Below are 21,281 nucleotides of genomic sequence, written 5' to 3' on the forward strand. Positions count from 1 at the left end.
TTTTTTTTTTACGTGTGGCCCCACAGCCCTCGGGCTCGGCCCCCTCCAGCCACCGCGCTCGCTCCCAGGGTAGAGGGGCTGAGCTGGGGGTGTCCTGTCCCCTCCAAAGGGCTCTGCTGCTGCCCATCTCCACATCTCCCCTCTCTGGGACCAGGGGAAGATCCCAAAGGAGGCAGGATCAGCCCCGTGGGTATCACCTCATGCCTGGATGTTCGTCCTCCTGACCAGCCCTCGGCCGCCCACCCCACACGCAGGTGAGTGGAGGAGGTGGAGGGGACACAACCCTGGGGAGGGGGACTCAGAGACAGACGAAACTGCCCCCCCTCTTCCTCCATCTGCGTAAAACTGCAGAGGAGAGGTTTCTCTACAGGTTCAGTTCACACACAAAAAACTTGGCAGCTCCCCGGCAGCCTCCTCGTCCCCCTGGCGTGGGCAGAGCCTCCTGCCTGGGGGTCCCTTCTTTTTTCCTTGCACCCACAGACCTCAAAGCAATAATACTTCATGCCCTGGGTCTTATGTCAGGGTTCCCCGTGGGTTTGGGGTTTTGCTGCCCGGGGGGTGGCCCAGAAGGGGTGAGCAGCAGGTTGTGCAGCCAGGTGGGGATGTGTCAGCAGCACCGGGGCGGTGACTCCCGGCCAGCACATGTGGTGTGAGTTTGGAGGGTTCTCAGGCCCAGGGTTGGTAGGGGAAGGGCCCTGGCCAGGCTGGCCTCAGCTGCCTGAGCCACCTTGGGCAGTGTCCATCGTTCTGGGGGTTGGGAGTGCTGGGGGGGCACAGGGGAAGAGCACTGGGATCTCCATCTGTTGACAGGATGACTCCAGCTCCTTGTAGGGAGCAAACATTTTGCAGCACATTCTCCCCAGGGCTTCTCGGGGCCACTTTCCCTAGAGGGAGATGGAATCCCAGAGGGATCCCTTGCCTTGTGCCCCTTGGGGAATGTGCAGGAGGCTGTCCCACCCCTCTGGCACTCTCAGCTGGACATGGAGCCCCTCCATCCGAAACCTGTACACTGGAGCACACAAAGTGCCTCACACAGGGTCCCCACTCTGCCTCTGCTGGGAGCTCCCACGTAACCTCCAGGCTGGGACATTGTGTCTCAGGGGACAGGGGACACAGCTCCAAGCCTGTGTAAGTGAGAAGCAGCTGAGCTGTGACACCTTGGATGGAGCCAGCGCTGTGTAAGCTGAGCTGAGCCTGCTCTGGGGCTCTGTGGCCACCGAGGGGGACAGCAGCCACGGGGCACAGGCAGGACAGAGGGGACAGCTGCCACCAGGCATGGGCAAGAAAAGAGAGTCAGCTGCCACCAGGCACAGGCAGGAGAGAAGGGTCAGCTGCCACCGGGCATGGGCAGGGCAGCTGGGGACAGAGTAGGGTCTCTGATCCTCTGCCTCCAGGGTGAAGGGTTTGCCTCCCCTCTTTTAGCTGAGCTTCCCTCTGGGAAGGCTGGCGGAGCTGGAGGCCAGGGCAGGACTCCCCAGCACTCCAAGCAGTCCCAGGGTGTCCTGCTGCCATGTCCTGGCACTGGCTCCTGCCTGGCCACGTGAGTGCAGACCGGACATTCCTGTGCCTCAGCTTCTCCTGACACCTCGGGAGGATGATGAGGGAGCAGGAGGGCTGACTCAGCCCTGCCAGCCCCAGGGCTTTGCCAGGCAGCAGGAAAGCTCAGCACTATGACAGGCAGGGAGGGGCCAGGAGCCCAGGAAGCTCTGGGAGGACCCGAGGTTTTCTCACACCCCCGTCAGCTCCTGCGGCTCCTGGCACACTCCGCTCTCCCTCTGCCCTGGGATACACTTGGATGTGACGTGGGGACTCGGCAGCACAGGCAGTCCTAGCAGATGTGACGTTCCTCCATGGTAAGACCTCTCTTCCCAAGAGATGGGGTAGCTGCCATGCCTGGAGCTGGCTCCTGCTCCTGGGCCCCTCATCCCTCCATCAGCTCCCCCACATTCCCAGGCACCTGCTGCCCTGTGGAAACCTGTCCTGCTGCCAGAGAGCACCTGCTGCCCTCCTGCTTCCAAACTGGAGGCTCTCCTGATGCTGCCAGTGTCAGTGTTGGCACGGCACAGTGGGAGATCACGAGCAACACTGGCACTGGGTGATGGCACAGGGTGCTGTCAGAGAGCACGGGCACTGCTGGCAGTGGGTGATGGCATGGGGCTGTCCCAGCACTCAGAACATCTCTGCTGGCGAGGGGGACAAGGATCAGGGATAGCCCAGACAGGGTCCTGTGCCAGGCTGCTCCGCGCCCCAGCAGGGCAGACAGCCAGGCACGAGCACACGGAGCCGAGGGGCTCTGCCACGCTCATTCTGGCACTTGCAGAGAGTGCCAGTCCCTTGGCTGGGGTCCCACATCCCTCCAAGCAAGATTCCCTCATTGTCTATGTCAAATCCTGACTGGCAGAACCTCTCCTGGGCCCTCACTCCTGGTGAGGGCAGTGGCAGCCTGGCTGGGGAGAGCCGGGTGTTTCGTGGAGTCCCTGCCTGGGAGCAGGTTATTCACCCTCCAGCCTCTGTTCCCAAACAGGTCTGTGTGCTCCACCTTGCTCCTGCTTGTAAATATTTCCCTCTCCACTGTGGGATGTGGTTGTTCCCTGGGCAATAACAACAGCACCCAGGATGCTGGAAAGCCCGGGGCTGTCTGCCAGGAGCCCATGGGTGCTTCTCACCACCCTCTCCTAAAAGCAATTCCAAGGTGTTTCCACACTGGGGTCACACCCCGGGGCTGTGAGCAGGAGGCTGGGCTCCCCCAGGATCAGGCAGGGAGTGACAAGCTGGGATCCAGCGCCCATCCCCAATCCTGGATGCACCCTGTGTGCTGCCGGGACCGTGCGAGGGACGGGCCAGGCACAGGCTCTGTCACCTCCCAGCTTGGAGCTGGGCCAGAGCCCGCCCCGGCTGGGCTGGGAAAAGCCTGTGAATCAGGGTCATCTCCCGGGTGACTGGAGACTCTCGGAGCCACATGAGCCACTGTCCTGCCAGGGAAGGGACACCAGGCACAGGGGGAGCTGAGCGCCAGCACCACCAGGACAGAGGAGCTCGGCTGGGGTCCTGCCCGCCCCGGTGCCACCCACAGCCCCAGGACAGGTAGGGAACCAGCCTCGGCGTGGGTGCTGAGAGAAAACTTTCCTCCAGCTCCACACAGCCTGTGTTTGCGGGTGCTGGAGGCTGCTGGCTGCCACACTGCCCTGTCCCTCCTCCAGGCTGCCTCTGGGTGCCTCTGTCCCTGTCCCCTGTGTGCTCCTCTCCTGTCCTGTGTGGGTGCCACGGGGCAGAAGACCCCTGCTGTCTGTGGGGACCGAGTGCTGGGGTTTTGCCCACCCTTAAAGCCTGGCTTTGCCTGGAGGGTGGGGGCACAGACATCACCTCAACAGGAAGACTCGTCTTGAATTACTGATGGGAGGCTCCCAGGGCACAGCCGTGGCAGGGAGATGAGCAGGCTGCTCGGGTCCCGACCTTGCCTCAGTTTCCCTTTCAGTTTGTTGGCAGCAAACTGAAATGCCAGCCCCCTGCCAAGCCCCAGCCCTCACTCTGAATAACCCAGGGAAGGTGCTGGGCTGGCTGGATCAGTCCATCCCCCCTGCCTGTCTCAGGCAGAGCTGGGCCTAAGCAATGTGACTGTGACCAGGTAACCACCTCCCATCTGGAGGAGGCACTGGGGACACCTCTCCAGCCATGGGACAGTGTGTCAGGGATGCCAGGGATGCAGGCACGACTGCTGCAGTCCCTTGGCTTGGGTATCTGTGGGTGCTGGAATGCTGGGTGCCCTGGCTGTGCCCTGGGGCTCCCTTCTGTGGTGTGAGGTGCCTGAAGGCACATGGGTGGCAGTGCCAGCTGGGTCCTGCTGCCCCGGGCTCTTCAGGAACGCTGACAGGTGGCAGGAACCACGGCCACACTGCACCCCAGAGCACCCCTCGTCCCCTGGATTCCCTGTCACCTGCACACCTCTCCCAGGGTGTTCCAGGACAGCAGGCTGCTGGGTGGGTGGGGGTGGTGGGTGCTCCATTGTGCTGACCACGGCCTTTGAAAGCTGACCCCTGGGCTCTTCTCTTGCAGTCGATGCCTCCAGGAGAGCCCTCTGAGCCCCAGCCTGCAGCATGTCCCAGCTCTCCTCCACCCTGAAGCGCTACGTGGACTCCTCCCGCTACACCGAGACCACCTACAGCAAAGTGCCCGGCGGTTACAGCTCCTACAGCTCCTATGGATCCACCCTGTCCTATGCAGACAGCGACAAAATCGGCTTCAAAGCCAGCTACCTGGGCTCCCCCCGCTACCACCACGCGGGGCTGTCCCCGACCAGCGGCTATGACAGGCTGCCCCTGTACCCCGACCCCAGCATCCGCCTGAGCCCCTCCTACATCCGCGCCCAGCCCCGGCCGCCCGGCGGGGGGCTGAGCGGGGGGGGCTGCTACTCCTTCACAGGGACCCCCACCAGCCCCACGGGCTACCTGCCCGCCGCAGCGCCCCTGAGCCGCCACAAATCCATCAGCCACTCGGACCTGGCGCGGGAGTTCTCGGGGCTGCACACCTCGGACAGCGCCTACGCGCCCGCCCGCGCCCGGCAGGAGCCCGGCACCCTGCAGGGGCTCTACGAGGCTGCCACCCACTCCGACTACGTCCGTGGGTACCTGGAGAGCTACGGCAGGAAAAGCAACCACGGCAGCCTCTCCGCCGGCCACCTCGGCCCCTCTCAGGCCAGCCTGGGCTCGGCCCTGCCGCCCTCGGGCACCCGCTGTGCCAGCCAGCCCTGCGAGAGGAGCGACGACCCCTGCGACGTGCCCGCCCAGGACCCCACGGTACGTGGTGCTGGCTGGGGGTGGGGGGCTCAGCTGTGTTGTGATGCGGGTACACGGTCCGTGGTTGTGCTCATCCGGGGAGCCTGAGCGCTGGTGCACTCCCTGGGAATCTCCACGTGCTGTGCTGTCCCGGGCCTCAGTTTCTGCGCCTGTCCCTCCGAGATGCCCTTGCTGGCGCAGCAGTGCCGGGCTGGAGCTGCTGAGGCAGCCCGTGTGCCGCCAGGAGGGTGTCCTCTGAGGGCTGTGCTCACCGGACACGCTGCTGGGAACAAACCTCACCCAGTGGCTGAGGGTGCCCATGTCCTGGCAGGACTGTGCCCGCTGCACCTTTCTGCGTGCGTGTGTGACCCGTGGGTGATGGCCCCCGCCCGAGGAGGGGCTTTCTGCTGCCTCATCCCGGCGCGGGAAGGTGACATGACCAGGCTGGGCACTCGCCCTGCTGGGATGGCTGGTTTGGCTGGTGCTGGCTCTGCCACAGTGACTCGGTGCCCAGTCAGGTTGCTCACTGATGCCCACTGATGCCAGTCCCCTGGCATGATCCATTGCTGCCATCTCAGGGCTCTGTGCCCCAGCCCCTGTGGCAGCAGCAGTTTCCCCGTGGCAGCACTGCTCTGGGCAGGGTCACCCAGGGTGACAGGCACTCCGTGTCCCAGGTACCCCTCGGTGCTGCAGCAGCCCCAGGGCCCTTGCCCAGGTCGGGAGCAGGAGTCACACACAGCCCAGCTCGGGTGTGCAGGGGAGCAGCCTGGTAATTTTCCACTCAGGTTTCCTTCCAAGATCTGGTCAGGCTGTGCCTGCCGTGTCTCCCACTTTGTTTCCATTCCCCCCTGGTGGAGGCTGGTCTGCCCCAGCCCGGGGTCTGACCTGCCCTTTGCTTCCCTGCGTCTTTGTCCCACTGACATCTGCCAAACCGTGAGGAAAAGTGCTGGAGGATTCTTTTCTGTTTCCCTGGGAGCAGGACAGGAACCTGTTTCCCTCTGCAGCCAGTGCTCTCACATCCCTTACCATGCCCTTTCCCCTGTGCCCCTTCCACCACAGAACCAGCTGCACTTGCAGTGCCAGCAGCACCCTGCCCTGGTCTGGGACCCCCTGTGCCCACCTCCCTGATCCCTGGGGCAAGGGAGCAGGTTGGGGAGCTGGGAGAGTGGAGCATCACTGCTGTGGAAGGGAATTCCTGCCTCCCCCTCCCACACCAGGCCCTGGAAGGGGGGGACCAAGGGAGGACCCAGTGGCTGCTGCCAGGCATGTGCACTCTGGAAAGCCCTGACTGCCACTGCTAAGGAAGGGTCCCCACCCCAGTGCCCACACGCTGCTGTGATGTGGATGCCAGCCTGCTGCCATGGGATGTCCATGGGGCATAGCCCCAAACCACAGCCCTGTGGTCTGCACGTGAACACAGCCAGGGCTGGCTGACGGGTGGCAAAGGTGGCTCTGGGACAGCACCACGCTGGGGCAGGCTGGGTCAGCCGCACCAGCTTAGGTTTCCTCGGTGCTTTGATGGGCATACCTGCTATTTTCCACTGCCGTGCCTTTTTTCCCCTCTCCCTTTCCCAAGCAAATGTCCCGATCGTAAAACAGACTTGGGTGCCTGCGGCCGTGCCAGGAGCCGGAAACAGGCGCATGTTGCAGCCCCGGCACTGCCATTGGTTCTGCCCCATTACCCAGCCCCTGAGGGCAGTGCCAGCAGCACCCACTCCCGACAGAGCCAGGGCACAGCAGGGCTGGCTCAGTGCCTCCTCCCATCCCTTATTCCCCAGCCACCTCCTGCCTCTACAAGCCACCCTGTGGAGGGCTTTGCAGCCAGCAGGTGAGGGTGCTGGTGTTTGTCCCTGCCCACACCATCACTCTGTACCTCAGTTTACTGTCCCACAGGGTAAAGGTGCAGCTGCAGTGAGTGGCTGTGCTTTGCTGTGCTGGCTCCTGGGAAGGGCAGGCTGGTGAGGGGCAGGGCTGGAGCGGTGCCGCCCCATTAACCACCCCGGGTGTACACAGGGTCAGGAGGCCAGAGCCACCCGCAAACCCGCCGGCAGCTCTCCGCAGTCCCATCCTGAGCAGCTGACGTCCCTGGCCCGCAGCCAGTCCCGGCCCTGCCTGCCGTGGCGGTGCCAACCGGGCCTTGTGGCAACCTCTGCCCGCAGCAGAAGGTCACCGCTGCAGAGGGGACAGCTGAGGGCACGGACCTGGTTCTGGGTGATGCCACCCCACCAGGTCTCCCCTTGTCTCTCCTGCCCCAGCCTCGCCCTTAGAGCCTGTGTGCCGCTCTCTGGCTCGGAGGGGAATTTGGTCCTTGGCCCAGGGCGCCCGATGACACCAGGGCACGAGGTTCAACAAGGGATGTGGCTGAACGTCACCCTCTCACCACAGAACCGGCTCTGCCGGCACGGTGCAGCCCCGTGGGGAGTGCTGAACCAGCATCCCATGGGGCAGGCTGTGCTCCGGGGCTGATCCTGCCCCTGGGATACCCACCCGGGCAGGATGGCAGGAGCTCTGGATCTCGGGGAGCTGTGCCACGGCCCCGGGGCCCAGGCTGTGACCCGTGGGAGCGCTGCAGGGCAATCCCACAGGGTGGAGAGGGCAGTGGGTGGGTCCCCACATGTGAACGCCGTGTCCCCACATGTGTACGGTGTACACAGCGCGGGGTGTGTACATAAACACACGTGTGTGAGCACGCGCGGGGCCCGGGATTACGACAGGCGTCCTGTTGTGGTGCCGAGAGCCCTGGCCCTGCAGATGAATAACGCTGCAAGATGCCTCCTCAGATATTTTTTGCCGGTGCCAAAAATAGTCTCCCTTCCTCCCTCCCCCCTCCTCCTTCCCCAGTCAGCCCCTTTGCCGGCTGTGCCGCGGACAGGGGAGGCTGCGTCTGCAGCCATCAGGATTCGGCAGCCCCTGCCTCTGGATGGGGGTGTGCTGGGGGCTGGCAGGGGACGGGAGCAGGCGCTGCTGGGTACCCTCTCGGTGTCAGAGCAGCCCAGCTGCACTCCCTGCCTCGGTCGCCCATGGAAATTTCCCTGAGCGGGCGGTAGGACACCTGGGCGCGCTCAGCAGGCGCAAAAGCTCCGCCGCTCGTCCTGCTGCGGTCAGAGGGGTGAAGCAGAGGGAGACGCAGGACTAGGACGCAGGACACCCGGGCTCCCTGCCAGCCTCCGCATCTGCCCTTGCTGCAGGAGAAGAGCTGGAGCCCTGCCCATGCCGTGCCTCAGTTTACCGAGGGGAGACGCCAGGTGGGGTCTTTGCTCCACGTAGGATTGGGGGGGAGTTTTTTCCCCCGCACAGGGCACTAAAACACCTCTGAGCTCAGCGCCACTGCATCCCCTGAGGAGGAGGGTTCCCCCAAAATGTGTAACCTGGCACTGGCCCCGCAGGGAAGGCACATGCCCGGGAGCCCCACGGCCCTCTCTGACAGCCCCTCTCTGTATGCGGGCACCCCGAGCACCCACATGCTGTGGGGCCGCCCCTGCGTTACCCAGACAGTGTTGGCGAGCGACTCCCGCGGCTGGGTAGCCCCGCTCTCCGCCCGGTGCCTGCCCAGAACACGCCGTGCCCAGGGCCGGACAGCCGGTGCCATAAGCCCCGGGAACGCGGAGCCGGGAGCACGGGGGAGCACTGGGGGGGTGGGCGGGCGCTCCTCCGGCTGCCGCCTTGCCCAAATGCCCCATTGCCCCGCAGGGTGCCGGTGTCGGGGTACGGGAGAGTTGAGAGAGGTGCGGAGGGGGTATGGCATCCCCCCGGAGCCCCTCGGAGCCGTGTCCCCCCGCGGTACAGCCGCCCCTCGCGGGCCCCCCCTGTGTCTCCCGGCGCGCTGTACCACGCGGTGCGCGGGGGCTGGCCCGTCACCGAGCCCGTCACCGAGCCCGTCACCGAGCCCCGGCTGCCGCCTCCCCACCCATTTGATGTCAGAGCCGCTCAGGTGCCCGTCAGCCCCGCAGCCGGCACCGGCACCGGCCCCGCACGCCCAAGCACGGGGGGCTCCGCGCCTGAGCCCGCGCCCCCGGCTCCAGCCGGCCCCGGGCGAGGGGTGCCCAGCCGGCACCCCCCGGCACCCCCTTGCCCTCGGCGGGTCCTCGCCGCCCTGCCGCGACTGCCGGGGCCACCATGAGGGACTCCTACACCGTGACACTGCCCGAGGAGCCCCCCGCGCTCCCCGACCTTCACAAGGACCTGCGGCCCCGCGCCTCCATGCCAGGGTCGCTGCTGGTCTCCACCTTCGTCGGGCTCGTCCTCAATAAGACCAAGGTATGAGATGCCCGCAGCCCCCCGGTGTGGGGGCAGAGAAGGGGGGCCCCCCCGCCCTCGCTGGGGAGTGTGGGGTACCCTGTGGCGGCCCCCGTGCCCCAGGATGGGCTGCCCGGGGGTGGGTGCTGGCCGCGGGGACGGCGCGTCCCGGCGTCCCGCAGGACGGCAGGGAGCAGGTGAACGCACGTGTCAGGACACCTGGGTTCCCCTCCCGAGCCCTGCCCTTGTGGTGACCTTGGCCAGGTCCCTCTGTCCCAGCCTGCCCACCACAAGGAAGGGGTCTGCTGGCCGCACTGGCCCCTTGGCAGTGTCACCGGACTGAACGCTGTCCCCAGGGCTACGGTGGCGGGGCGGATCTTCCCTGCAGGGATGGCAGAGCAAGGGGCAGGGAGGGCAGGGGCTGGGCACTTATGTAAGCCTGGCTGCTCCGGCTCTCCTGCTGCCCCGACGGGCACGGGGTGTGCGGACCTGGATGGGGTAGGACGGTCCGGGTCGTGTCCCCTGTCCCCATCCCCTGTCCCTTGTCCCCGTCCTGCAGTGCAGCCTCGGGGACTCCCCAGCCACGCCGCGTGAGCCAGCTCTCCTTCACCGCCTCTGAGCATGTCGTGTCCTAGATAAAACCCTGTACGGGAGAGGGGGATTAGCTGGAGTTGAGTCACCCAGGGGAGGGAAATCCAGGGAGGGAAATAACACCTCGGTGCACACAGGCTTGCACCAAGGTAGGGGAGTACTTGACCCCCTCCCCACCCCGCAGCCCCAGCCCTCCCCTGGGGTCGTTCCAGGCTCTGGGAGGAATCAGGACCAGGCTCAGGTCCTGGCTGTGGGGGAATGCCAGATCTGTGGGGAGGTTTGCACTCACATTGGTGGGACAGCCCAGTCCCTCCTGGCACACAGGCAGGAGCTGCCCGGCCAGGGCGACTGGACAAGCAGCGTCCTGGTGGGGATGGCTGGGGAACACTGGGGCAGCTCCCAGGGGTTGCTGCTCACCCCTGGCACCGTGACCTTCCCTATGATAGCTGTGGGGACACAAGCAGCAGTCCCTCCGAGGGTCAGACCCTTCAAGTGATGGAGACTGTTGGGGCACAGACCCACCTCTCCTGTGCCTGCTCGGCCCTGTCTGTTTGTGGGCCAAATCCAAGCCAGCTCCTGCAGCCATGGTGTGGCACTGACCCATCAGACACTGCTGGCACCCCCTGCCCAACCAAGCCTGTCCTCAGCCTGGCGGTCCCTGGGGAAAAGCTGGGGGGGGTTTCCTGGCACTTTTGGACAGCCACCCCCTGGCACTGAGGTCTGTGCTCAGCCACATCTGGGCACCACGGGGCACTGGCGTGGCACACAGGGTGCGTGGTCAGTCCGGCAGGGCCACGTGTGCCCACACAGGGCGGCCCGGTCGCCGCTGGTGCCGGTGCCCGCTGCGGTGGGTGATGCCTGTGCCGTCGCTAAGGAGCACGTGTAACTGGATCTGGGTTATTTTGGGCTGCTGTCAGGGCTGGGTGCTCAGCACCTCCCACACACACACCAGCTGCTGCTATTTCGGAGCTGCTGGGCCCCCTCCCCTCCTCTTCCTCTTCCCTCCTCTCCTCCTCCCCCTCCTCAAGCCTGGGGTGGGCAGCTGGGGCGTTTGCCTGAGGATCCTTAAATCCTGGTCATCTGAGGGAGCACCGTCAGTGGTCTGACCCTGCTGGACCCCACCCCTGCTCTGGGGACGTTTGTCCCATCACTACCCCGAGCAGGACCCCTGGGCTCCCACCACTCCTCCCCAGCAGCACCCTGTCCCACACACTGGGAGAGGGCTGGTGGGCCCTCCAGACCCCTCTGTGGTCTCAGTGTGTCCAGCAAAGAGTGGCAATGCCTCCTGGCCCCAGAGCCCAGCTGCCTATGCATGTTTTCTTGGCCCAGCTCAGGGAACACCTGGGGACCTGGGACAGCCCCCATGGCACAGGTACAGCACAGCCAGGGCAGCGAGAGGCTGGGAGGGCACCGCTGGGCACACAGCCCTGTTCTGCTGCAGGGTTGGGCTTGCACTTTCTCAGGTGGACTTTATCCTGCAAAATACCTGTGCCAAAGTCTGGGCTGCGTTCGTGCAGGGCGTCCTGGAGGGGACAAGGTGGGCAGTGACAGGGGACTGTGCTCCTCCTGCAGCGTGGGGCAGGCAGGGGGCACTGCCATCCCCAAGTGTCCTGGGGCCCAGGGGGGACAGTGGAGGCAGCCGAGGGGGCTGAACTGGCCCACGGCCCAGGGCATGGGGCAGCAGTGTCACCAGGCAAGGAGAACTTTGAGCCCTGTGCATCGCCCTGGGCCAGCAGCAGTCGCCTGGCAGGCAGGACGGGGCAGGCCAGCCATGGCTTCTCCCCAGGTCCTTGGCCCAGAGAGCAGCTGCGGTGCTGGCCCTGCCCATGATGTCACAGCGGGATGGGGCCTCTGCTGGCACTGGAGGGTCTGCTCCATGAGGGTGTCTGTGGCACCATGTCTGTGGCATGGCCAGTGCAGCACCATCTCAACCTTCTTCCCTCTCTCTGCAGAGCTCCAAGGCGGTGCAGGGGCTGACTGGGCTGCGGAACCTCGGCAATACGGTGAGTGTGTGCCCAGGCACCATGGCCCCAGCTCACCCCGTGCACATCTGTGGGGCAGGGGGGAGCCCTGGCCCTCCTCCTCGCTCCCCAGCACCCACTCTGTCACCCTGGCAGCTCCCTGCAGGAAGAGCTTCCCCTGCTCTGCGCTGCTCTGTCCCCATCCATCCTCTGCCCACCCACCCCAGGTGTCCCTCTGCCACCGCCTCCCTCCCTCTGCTTCCCGTTGCCATGGTTTTCTCTTCTGCCTCCCCCAGTGCTTCATGAACTCCATCCTGCAGTGCCTGAGCAACACCAAGGAGCTGCGGGATTACTGCCTGCAGAACCAGTACCTGCGGGACCTCAACAACAACAGCCGCATGCGCACGGCGCTCATGTCAGGTGAGTGTCCACCGCCGGCCCCTGGGGACTGCGGGGGCTCCCCTGCAGCACAGCCCCGCAGCACAGCCCTGCAGCACATCCTCGCCCCCCCGGGATGCCCCAAATCCTGGGGATACCCACCCCGAGGTCGGTGCTTCTCCCCAGCCTTGCTGGGGCGGGCGCTGTGCCGTGGGTGCTCAGCCAGGGGGAGGATCGGGTGCAGGGACCCCCAGGTGGGGTGCTGAGCTCTGCCCCGGGGGGGCACAGCGATGCCACGCCACCCCAGCTTGCTGACCTGCCTCTCTGCCCGCAGAGTTTGCAAAGCTGATCCAGCTGCTCTGGACCTCGTCCCCCAACGAAAGCGTGAGCCCCTCCGAGTTCAAGACGCAGATCCAGAGATACGCCCCCCGCTTCGTCGGCTACAAGTAAGGGGGGGTGGGCGCAGCGGCGGTGGGGGGAGCTGAGCCCCCCCTGCTGCCGCTCACCGGCAGTGCCTCATGCTTTGCAGCCAGCAGGATGCCCAGGAATTCCTGCGGTTCCTCCTGGATGGGTTGCACAGCGAGGTGAACCGTGTGCTGGTGCGGCCCCGGGCCAGCACGGACACCCTGGACCACCTCCCGTAAGTGCTGCCTGGGGTGGAGGAACTGGGTAAGACGAGCTCACTGCCTGCAAGCCCAGCCCAGGGACAGTGACCACAGGGGTCTCTCTGGGCTGGGTGGCAGGGCCGGCATCCTCCAGGCCACGCTCACTCCCCGTGTGTCTCCCCACCCCCTGCAGTGACGACGAGAAGAGCCGGCAGATGTGGAGGAGGTACCAGGAGAGGGAGGACAGCCGCATCAGCGGTGAGCAGGGCTGGGGGGACAGGAGGGCAGGGCAGGGCCAGGAGCTGGGCTGGGAACCGGGGGTCTCACCCTGCTCTGTCCCACCCCACCAGACCTCTTCGTTGGGCAGCTGAAGAGTTCGCTGACCTGCAGCGAGTGTGGCTACTGCTCCACCGCCTTCGACCCCTTCTGGGACCTGTCCCTGCCCATCCCCAAGGTGAGGCACCCCCAGTGATGACCCCCGGCCCCCTGCCCCTCACTCCCTGTCCCTGACCCTCCCTGTGCTCCCACAGAAAGGCTACGGGGAGGTGACGCTCATGGACTGTCTCCGGCTCTTCACCAAAGAGGACGTGCTGGATGGGGACGAGAAACCGGTACGGGGCAGGGGGGCTTTCCTGGGGGCAGGGTGGGCACCTTCCCCCCCCATGCCTGTGTTACCAGCACTGTGGGCACAGGGGGGACTGGCCTCTGCCCTCACCCTCCTGCTTGTGCTGTTTGTCTCCCACAGACCTGTTGTCGCTGCAAAGCCAGGACGAGGTGCACGAAGAAATTCAGCATCCAGAAGTTCCCCAAGATCCTGGTGCTTCGTATCCTTTGGGCAGAGGGATGGGGGTGGAGGGAGTGTTGGGGGTGGTGGTAGGTGGTTTCTCACGGGCCCCCCTTTGTCCCTTGGCTCCTTGACATGACACCCCCCAGACCTGAAGCGCTTCTCCGAGGCCAGGATACGAAGCAGCAAACTCACCACCTTCGTCAACTTCCAGCTGAAGGACCTGGACCTCCGGGAGTTCGCCTCGCAGAGCTGCAGTGAGTCCCAGTCCCTGCCTGGCTCCAGCACAGCCCTGAGCGTCTGGTGACTCCCGTGTTCCTTGTGCTCCCCTGGGTGTCACAGTCGTGGTGGGGGACAGGGGTTTGAGGGGTGGGAGCCACAGAATCCAGGGATCCAGCCCCGTGCTGGCATGCTGGGGGGCAGCGGGGCTGAGCAGCACCTTTGTCCCCCGCAGATCACGCCGTTTACAACCTCTACGCCGTCTCCAACCACTCGGGCACCACCATGGGGGGACACTACACAGCCTACTGCAAGAGCCCCGTGTCCAGCGAGTGGCACACCTTCAACGACTCCCGGTGAGGCTGCTGTGGGATGGGGCAGGGCCAGCAGGGAACCCCCTGCTCGGGGAATCCTGGTGCCCCGTCCCCATTTCTCACAGCTCTCCTGCCCTCTCCGCAGCGTCACCCCGATGTCGTCCAGCCACGTCCGCAGCAGCGACGCCTACCTGCTCTTCTACGAGCTGGCCAGCCCGTCCTCCCGCATGTAGCCAGCCCTGCTGCCTCCCTGGGGACCCCTGTGCCACCCCTCAGAGCCAGGTCCCGGCCGTGTGGCCCCCCAGCTGCAAGAGGGAGGTGAAGAGGAGAGCCCCCCGAGGTGGCTGCAGAGGGAGCAGCCAGGAGCAGAGCCCGGGCAAGGACAGCCCAGCTGCGAACTGAGGAGGGGCAGCTCATGGCAGGACACAAGGCTCAGGCAGCCCAGGCACCTTCTGGTTGCTGGCATTTGGTTTTTACCGTGGGGGTTTAGTTTCTTTTTTTTTCCTTTTTTTTTTTTCTTTTATTTTTTTCTTTTTTCTTTTTTTTTTTTTTTGGTGTGTAATAAAAATCCAGAGCAAGGGACTCTACAGGAATGGGGCCGCCTGTCCCATTGACTCAGCCAGGACCTCTGCTCCCCTGGGGCAGCAGCACCCAGAGCTGGGGACCCAGGAGAGCCTCACTCATCCCTCCTGGCCTCTTGGCACTCCTGTACCTGCTTGGCTACCCCAGAGGATTGGTGAACTGCTCCCGACCTCCTCCTGGCACTTCCAAACCTCCTGGCAAAGGACTCCAGCACTCCAGTTGCCTCCGTCCCGTCTCAGGCAGCAGCTCCCCAGCAGCTGCCCCACACAAACACTCCTCACAGCAGCCTGAGCTCAGGCCCAGACTCACGGACAGGAGGGAGGAGAACATTTTGTGGAATTTATATGTATTTATAGTGGACTTTGCTTCACCTGGAGCACCCACCCCGCCGCTTCCTGCCTCTCCGGGGACTGGTGTCGGGGGATGCCTCGGGTAGGTTTTTACCTGCCTCCTCATACAACGGTGCCTTAAACCATTTAGGGGAGCGGGGGCCACTGGGGTTGCACAGGAACATCCTTCCTGTGGAGGAGAGGGAGGGGAGGACAGTGGCTTTCCGGGACCATCTGCAATTGGGGCTTTTTCCTCCCCGTGATCAGGAGCCCCCCCCTGGGTGCCCGGGGACCCACCCTGCTGCTCCGTCCTCCAGCTAAAGCAAATGCCAGTGGCCTTTTTAGCCTTTTCTCTAATTTATTCACCTCCTCCCCGTCCAGCCTTTGCCTGAGGTGCAGTGGGAGGAGGGATGGGCCCGACCTAGCACCATCCCAGCCTGCAGGGCAGCTACATCCAACCCAGCACCTGGCTGGCTTTGCCCTCACTGCCCTGCGGGCACGGGCTGAGCGCTGGCACGAGCACCCTGCCCAGCCTGGGGCATCCCAGCGGGGCTCAGGGAGGGCAGGCCGGGCTGGGGGGGCTGCCCGGGGCAGGTACTGGACTGGGGCAGCGCTGCTGCTTGGCAGGTGGCTTGTTTACTGTGTAAGCAAGGTGGGTGGGAAGTGTCTCATACAAGGGAGACTCGTGCGGGAATAAATTCGAGCTTGAAAAGAGTTCTGCATGCACGTGGTGTTCTCTGGGAGGGAGGGTGGTGGGAAGCTGCCACCAGTGCCAGGACAGCCTGGCTGTGCATGGCTTTGGAGACCCAGCAGCCCCCATGTCCCTGGAGCACCCACGTCCCTGGAGCAAGGTGTGTGCAGGTGGCAGTCCCTCCATTGTCCGGACATAGAAGGAGCCTTTCCAGCCCTGCAGTGCCCAGACTCTTTCCTCAAAGCCCCTGAACAATGGCCCCTTTCTCCCCTGCTTAGGGCCCAGACGGGCACCGAGGCATTAAGGGGCAGCAGGAATGCAGGTGGCTGGGCTCGGGCACCCAGTGAGGCAAGGGGGGACATGCTCAGCCTGGGGTCCCCAGCACAGCCCCCTCAGTGCTGCCCTCAACAGTGGGGTGCCCAGGGTCAGCAGCCAAACCCAGGGAGCCCCTGTGCCCCCAGGAGCAGGGTCCCTGTTGGGACAGGCTCCCAGTGGGTTGGGTGAGAGCACAGTCCCCTTTAAGACGCTGGTTCTCCGTGCCAGAGCCTGACCTCGGCATCCTCAGCTGAGCTGGATTAACGGGGCGAGGGGGAAGGGGCCTGCAGAGGGGACTGGGGCTGCTGCCTCCCGGGGCTCCCTGCACTGCCGGCACGGCGGGCATGGCCCTGGGGGCTCCGCGGGCTGCGGGGCTGCGCTGGCACCTGTAGGCACAGCCTGGCACTGCCACCACCTGTGTCCGGTGCCCACAGCGCCCCGGGGCCCATGGGGGCGGCTGGGGAGGAGCGGGGTGTGGGGCTGGGAGCTGTGTTGGGGGGCACGGAGTGCTGGGGGTGCTTTTAGCCAGCCAAGGAATCGCCCGCTGCCATGAGAGACTTCACCGAAATCACGCTCTGCCCCGAGGCTCTGGACCACAGCAAGGTAGGGCTGGGGGTGTGGGTGCTGCTGGAGGTCCCCACGTGCCCGCCCCCCCCGGTGCCACCCGCGCTTCCTCTCCCACAGACCGAGTTCTGCAACCCCGTCTTCGAGGGCGAGGAGCCCCGGGCAGCCCCGAGCACGGAGCACCCGCCAGACAAGGATGGGACCGGCCCTGCATCACCCCGGGACGGCCTCGGTACCAGCCTGGGGGTTTGTACACACCCCCCCCTGCCCGCGGGGCTGGCAGCAGCGGGCTGGTGGGCTCTGGGGCTGCTTAGGAGACCCGGGAACAAAAGGAGGGGACGTGCCCAGGCAGGGCTCAGCCAGCCGTGCAGGGAGGTGGGGGCACGGCTTAGCAGCACCCGGGCTCTGCCCGCTGTCCTCGCCTTCCCCGCAGGCCAGCAGCTCTGGGGACAGGTAGGCTGGAGGTACCGCGCCGACTGCAAGTTCACCTGGCTCTGCGTGGCTCTGATGAGCACCATCCTGCTCTTCCTCATCGCCCTCCTGCTGGGCATCGTCATCCACCGTGAGTGCCCGAGCAGCGAGGGCTGGGGGATGGCTGTGAGTGTGGTGGGGGGACAAAGAACTGGCTCAGAGGGGGAGAGGGACGCTGAGAGGACACCCCAGGGTCTGCCCGCGGTGGGGACAGAGTGCCCCCAGGCACAGGAGCAAGGGGGATCTCCACCTCCCTGGGATGTGGCAGGACCACCGGCCCCTGGGAGAGCTGTGTGGGATCCCCTGGGAACTGCACACCGGGGCTGGGTGGGCTTCCTAAGCCCCTTCCCTGCACTGCAGCCACCTCTCCCTGCTGGGGCTGAGCAGTCCCTGCTCTTCCCTGGGCACAGAGCTGACGTCCCCACACCCACCCGGCGCCCCAGCCACAGCCCTGCCCGCCCGTGGCACAGCCACCACCACCACAGCAGCCACCCGAAGGGACCCCCCAGCCCCCAGAACAGCTGCCACCCCAACGCAGAGCTGGGTGCCCACAGCCCGCACAGCAGCACCAGGTAAGTGCCCCCACATGGGGCAGTGTTTGGGGCTGGGGGTGTCCTCCACCAGCTCATGCTCATGCTGTTGCCCCGTGCAGCCTGCGGAGGGACCCTGCGGGGCCCCGAGGGCTCCTTCAGCTCCCCCAACTACCCCGGGCCCTACCCCGCCGATGCCCTCTGCATCTGGCGCATCGAGGTGGGCCCCGGGCTCGCCATCCAGCTGAAGATGGAGACGTTCAGCGTGGAGGGCACGGCCTCCTGCCTTTTTGACCGTGTGGAGCTCTACGAGGAGCCAGGCGTGGATCCTGCCCCGGCTCGGGGTGGCCCCACCAGGTAGGACCCTCACGCTTGGGGAGCGTGGCAGTGCGGTGGGGAGGGGGCAGCGAGCAGCATCACCCCTTGCTGTGCCCCCAGGTTCTGTGGCAACGTGGCCCCCCCGACCTTCAACTCCAACTCCAACCGGCTGCGCGTCACCTTCGTCTCCGACAGCAGCGTGGGCGCCCTGGGCTTCAGCGCCCGCTACCGCGCCGTGGCCCCCAGTGAGAGTGAGTGCCCCCCACCCTGGGCACTGCCAGGGCTCCTCGCTGTGGGCAGAGCCATGGGAGTCCCTCCAGGAGGGGACAGTGCCCAGCGGGATCGCCCCCCATCCCGAGTTGTCTCTGTCTGCGTGCAGAGAGCTGCGCCTGGGACGAGCACCTGTGTGACCAGGGGCTCTGCCTCCACCTGGGCTTCATCTGCGACGGGTTCCACGACTGCACCGACAAGAGTGATGAGGCCAACTGCAGCCTGAAGCACAAAGGTGGGTGGGACACAGCCCTGCCTGCAGCCCCCAGCCCTCAGGCACTGTGGCACAGTGATGAGTGGGGAGATGGAGGGAAGGGAGAGGGAGGGGGTAAAGCTGCATGTGTGTGTCCCTGCAGAGTGCGGGGGGCCACTGACCGCCTTGGAGGGGCACCTCTCCACCCCGAACCATCCCCAGCCATACCCACACCAGCAGGTGAGAGAAGGGACGGCGGTGGGAGCAGGGTGAGGGTGAGGTTGGGCAGGGAGGAAAGGCAACCTCCCCCTGGGGAGGGCCGGGGGTGCCCCTGCCCAGCTTCACGGGTGTCGCCGGCTGCCCCCTGCCCTGCAGCTGTGCCTCTGGCAGATCTCAGTGCCCGTGGGCCACGTCATCGACCTGCACTTCCACAACTTCAGCCTGGAGTCGCACGAGGACTGCAGCTTCGACTTCGTGGAGGTGCACGACAGCGCGGGCACGGGGGCCGCCAGCCTCATGGGCAGGTACAGCCCACCCCCCCGGCACCTCCAGCCCCGCTGCACCAGCCTGGGGGCACGGGGCTCCCCTGGCTCAGCTGGGGAAACTGAGGCACGGGGGTGGCTGGTGGGGAGGAGCCGCCGGAGGGCAGGGGTTTGGGGAGGTGCTGCTCAGCCCACCCTGACCTCATCCCTCACCCTGGCAGGTTCTGTGGCCACCAGCTGCCACCCCCCCTGACCTCATCCCTCACCTTGGCAGGTTCTGTGGCCACCAGCTGCCACCCCCCCTGACCTCCTCACGACACGTCATGACCGTCCTGTTCGTGGCGGATGAGGGAGTAGCAGACAACGGGTTCTTTGCCACCTACCAAGCCCGCAATGCCACAGAGAGTAGGTAGCCAAGCAAGGGCACAGGATGCCCAGGGGGGCTGTGCCGTCACCATCCTTGGGGGTCTTCAAGGCCAGGCTGGATAAAACCCTGGAAAAACCTGCTCTTGCTCTATAGCTGACCCTGCCTGGAGTAGCAGGTTGGGCTACAGGCCCACAGGGGGCCTGAATTACCCTATAAGGCCATTGATCCTAGCTCTGGGAATGTGACCTGGAGAGGCTGACCTGCACAGGAGCACAATCCATCACCTGAAGGCTGCCCCTAAACAACCCAGGGAATTTGGGATCTCCCTAAGCCAGGCTGGTGACAGTCACCTCTCCAACCAACAAGAAGAGCAGAGACAGGGGTGGCGAGCAGGCTGACTCCCAGCCATGCCCACGCCCTGGCACACTGGCCTCTGCCACCTTCCAGAGACGTGCAGCCCCGCAGAGTTCTCCTGCAGGAACGGCGAGTGCCGGGCGCTGGAGTCGGTGTGTGACGGCTGGCACGACTGTCCCGATGGCACCGACGAGCTCAACTGCACCGGGGTGTCCTACCCAGCCTTCGGTGAGTGCCACCCCGGGTGCTCCACTCAGCACTCGGCCCCCTCCTGAGCCCCCCTGGGGCAGGGGACATGGTGCTGTAAGGACTGAAGCCCCCCGCCCCGTGGCAGGGTCTGTCTGCGAGCCCGTGCACGTGGAGATGTGCCTGGGGCTGGGCTACAATGCCACCTCCTTCCCCAACATCTGGCTGGCCATCCCGGACCAGGAGGGAGCCGCCGAGGTGCTGCAGGACTATCAGGTGAGCCGCCCGCGGGGCTGCCCCTGGGCTGCATTCCAGGCTCCCCACGGCATTCCTGGCTCACCGCCGCTCTCCCGCAGACACTGATGGAGCTCCCGTGCTTCCAGCACCTCCGCCTGCTCATCTGCAGCCTCTTCGTGCCCAAGTGCACCCCGGACGGGGGGGTCCTGCAGCCCTGCCGGGCCGTGTGCCTGGCGGCAGAGCTGCGCTGCAAGCAGTCCCTCGGCCTCCTGGGCATCCTCTGGCCCATCAACTGCAACATCCTGCCCGACTCCAAAGACCCCGTGGAGTGCTTCCAGCCCTGACCCCGCAAGAGAAGAGGAGCAGGGGATGAAGACACCCTCCCCGCCCCAAATGTCCCTCCTGTCCTCCTCCTGGTGTGAATACCCAGCTGCTGGGGTGGCCCCCACCCACAGCCCCCCTTGCCTGGCTCCTCACCTGCCCTGGGTCAGGCCCTCTGCCCACAGCTCTGAATCCCTCATGAGCAGGTGGCACATCCCACAGGGAAAGGCTTGGGCTGGAGGAGCTGTGCTGGGGGCACCAGGGAAAGGGCTAATGCTCCCCAAACGGAGCAAGGCCAGGCAGAGGCGAGCCAGGCTGCAGGAAGAAGAGCCCAGGGCTGCCCGTGTCCAGCAGCCCCAAAGCCAGTGGAATAAACAGCTTCAGGAGCTGACAAACCCCAATGAAACAAGTGGCTTATTTGGGGAGGGTCTGTGTGTGGCTCCTGCCAGATCCTTGGGGGAAATGAGGCATGGGCCAAGGGAGGGAAGTCAGGGATGGAGTGGGGAATTTCAGCAGGAATGGAGGGTACAAGGGAGAAGGGACAGGTGTGCCCTCACTGGGCTGGGGGCTTGCAAGGTCCCAGGGAGATGGATGGGTATTGGAGGGGGTCATTTTGGTGGCCCCATGGTGCAAAGAAGGGATCCTGCCTGAGCAAGAGCTGTGGCCTTGCTGGCTGAGCTGGCTGTGCTGGCTGGAGGCCACCCTGATGGCCACAGGCCTGGCACCACCCCACGGCCACAAACCAGCTCCCAGCTGGCCAAAAACAACAGTCCCTTCACACCTTGGGAGAGAGGAGCCAGGCGGCTCCCTGCCAGCACCCAGCCTGGCCCCGGGCACTGGGGTCAGGAAGGCTCAGCCAGCAATGCCACCACACTGCTGTGGGCACTGGAACAGGGAGGAGAGAGCCAGCAGTGCTTCCTGCTGCCCCCACCCCTCCTGAGCATGTGGGGAAGTCCCCAGCCCGGCTGGGGTCACTGGGAGCAGGACACACCGGGGTCAGCCCCGCTCTGCCCTTGTACCCAGCACGGCACCACCATTCCCACATGGCTCGGGGGGCTCGAGCCCGCCTGGTTCCTTCATTCCCTGCGTGTCCCACTGGCTGTGGGGCACAGGGACTTCCCCCAGCCACGGGACTGCCCCGCTGCCCGGCGTCTGACCGTGTCCCTTGGATGCACTCGGCTCTGGAACAAGTTAAAGGCAAGCTGGGAGCG

General features: G+C 65.5%; 2 protein-coding genes across 4 annotated transcripts; both read left to right on the plus strand.

The window, feature by feature from the left end:
• On the plus strand, positions 1 to 14,229 carry USP2 (ubiquitin specific peptidase 2). 2 transcript variants are annotated; one of them, XM_064634536.1, is made up of 13 exons: positions 1 to 254; positions 4,054 to 4,793; positions 11,552 to 11,602; positions 11,857 to 11,980; positions 12,273 to 12,384; positions 12,468 to 12,578; positions 12,737 to 12,801; positions 12,894 to 12,997; positions 13,074 to 13,154; positions 13,289 to 13,367; positions 13,477 to 13,584; positions 13,782 to 13,902; positions 14,006 to 14,229. In XM_064634536.1, the coding sequence occupies exons 2-13, from the start codon at positions 4,095 to 4,097 to the stop codon at positions 14,091 to 14,093; spliced, it is 1,743 nt and encodes a 580-aa protein (XP_064490606.1). In that variant the 5' UTR covers positions 1 to 254; positions 4,054 to 4,094; the 3' UTR covers positions 14,094 to 14,229. The 2 variants fall into 2 exon arrangements, with proteins under 2 accessions (XP_064490606.1, XP_064490607.1); XM_064634537.1 differs by lacking the exons at positions 1 to 254; positions 4,054 to 4,793 and adding an exon at positions 8,452 to 9,029.
• Positions 14,230 to 16,087: 1,858 nt separating this feature from the next.
• On the plus strand, positions 16,088 to 20,465 carry MFRP (membrane frizzled-related protein). 2 transcript variants are annotated; one of them, XM_064634530.1, is made up of 13 exons: positions 16,088 to 16,380; positions 16,462 to 16,573; positions 16,775 to 16,903; positions 17,223 to 17,384; positions 17,465 to 17,699; positions 17,781 to 17,911; positions 18,040 to 18,165; positions 18,287 to 18,363; positions 18,499 to 18,647; positions 18,880 to 19,010; positions 19,420 to 19,554; positions 19,661 to 19,788; positions 19,869 to 20,465. In XM_064634530.1, exons 1-13 carry the CDS (start codon positions 16,327 to 16,329, stop codon positions 20,091 to 20,093), a joined length of 1,794 nt encoding a protein of 597 aa, XP_064490600.1. In that variant the 5' UTR covers positions 16,088 to 16,326; the 3' UTR covers positions 20,094 to 20,465. The 2 variants fall into 2 exon arrangements, with proteins under 2 accessions (XP_064490600.1, XP_064490599.1); XM_064634529.1 differs by having other exon boundaries at positions 16,462 to 16,903.
• Positions 20,466 to 21,281: the final 816 nt, after the last annotated feature.

Source organism: Pseudopipra pipra, chromosome 23, assembly GCF_036250125.1.
Source record: "Pseudopipra pipra isolate bDixPip1 chromosome 23, bDixPip1.hap1, whole genome shotgun sequence".
Classification (NCBI taxonomy): domain Eukaryota; kingdom Metazoa; phylum Chordata; class Aves; order Passeriformes; family Pipridae; genus Pseudopipra; species Pseudopipra pipra.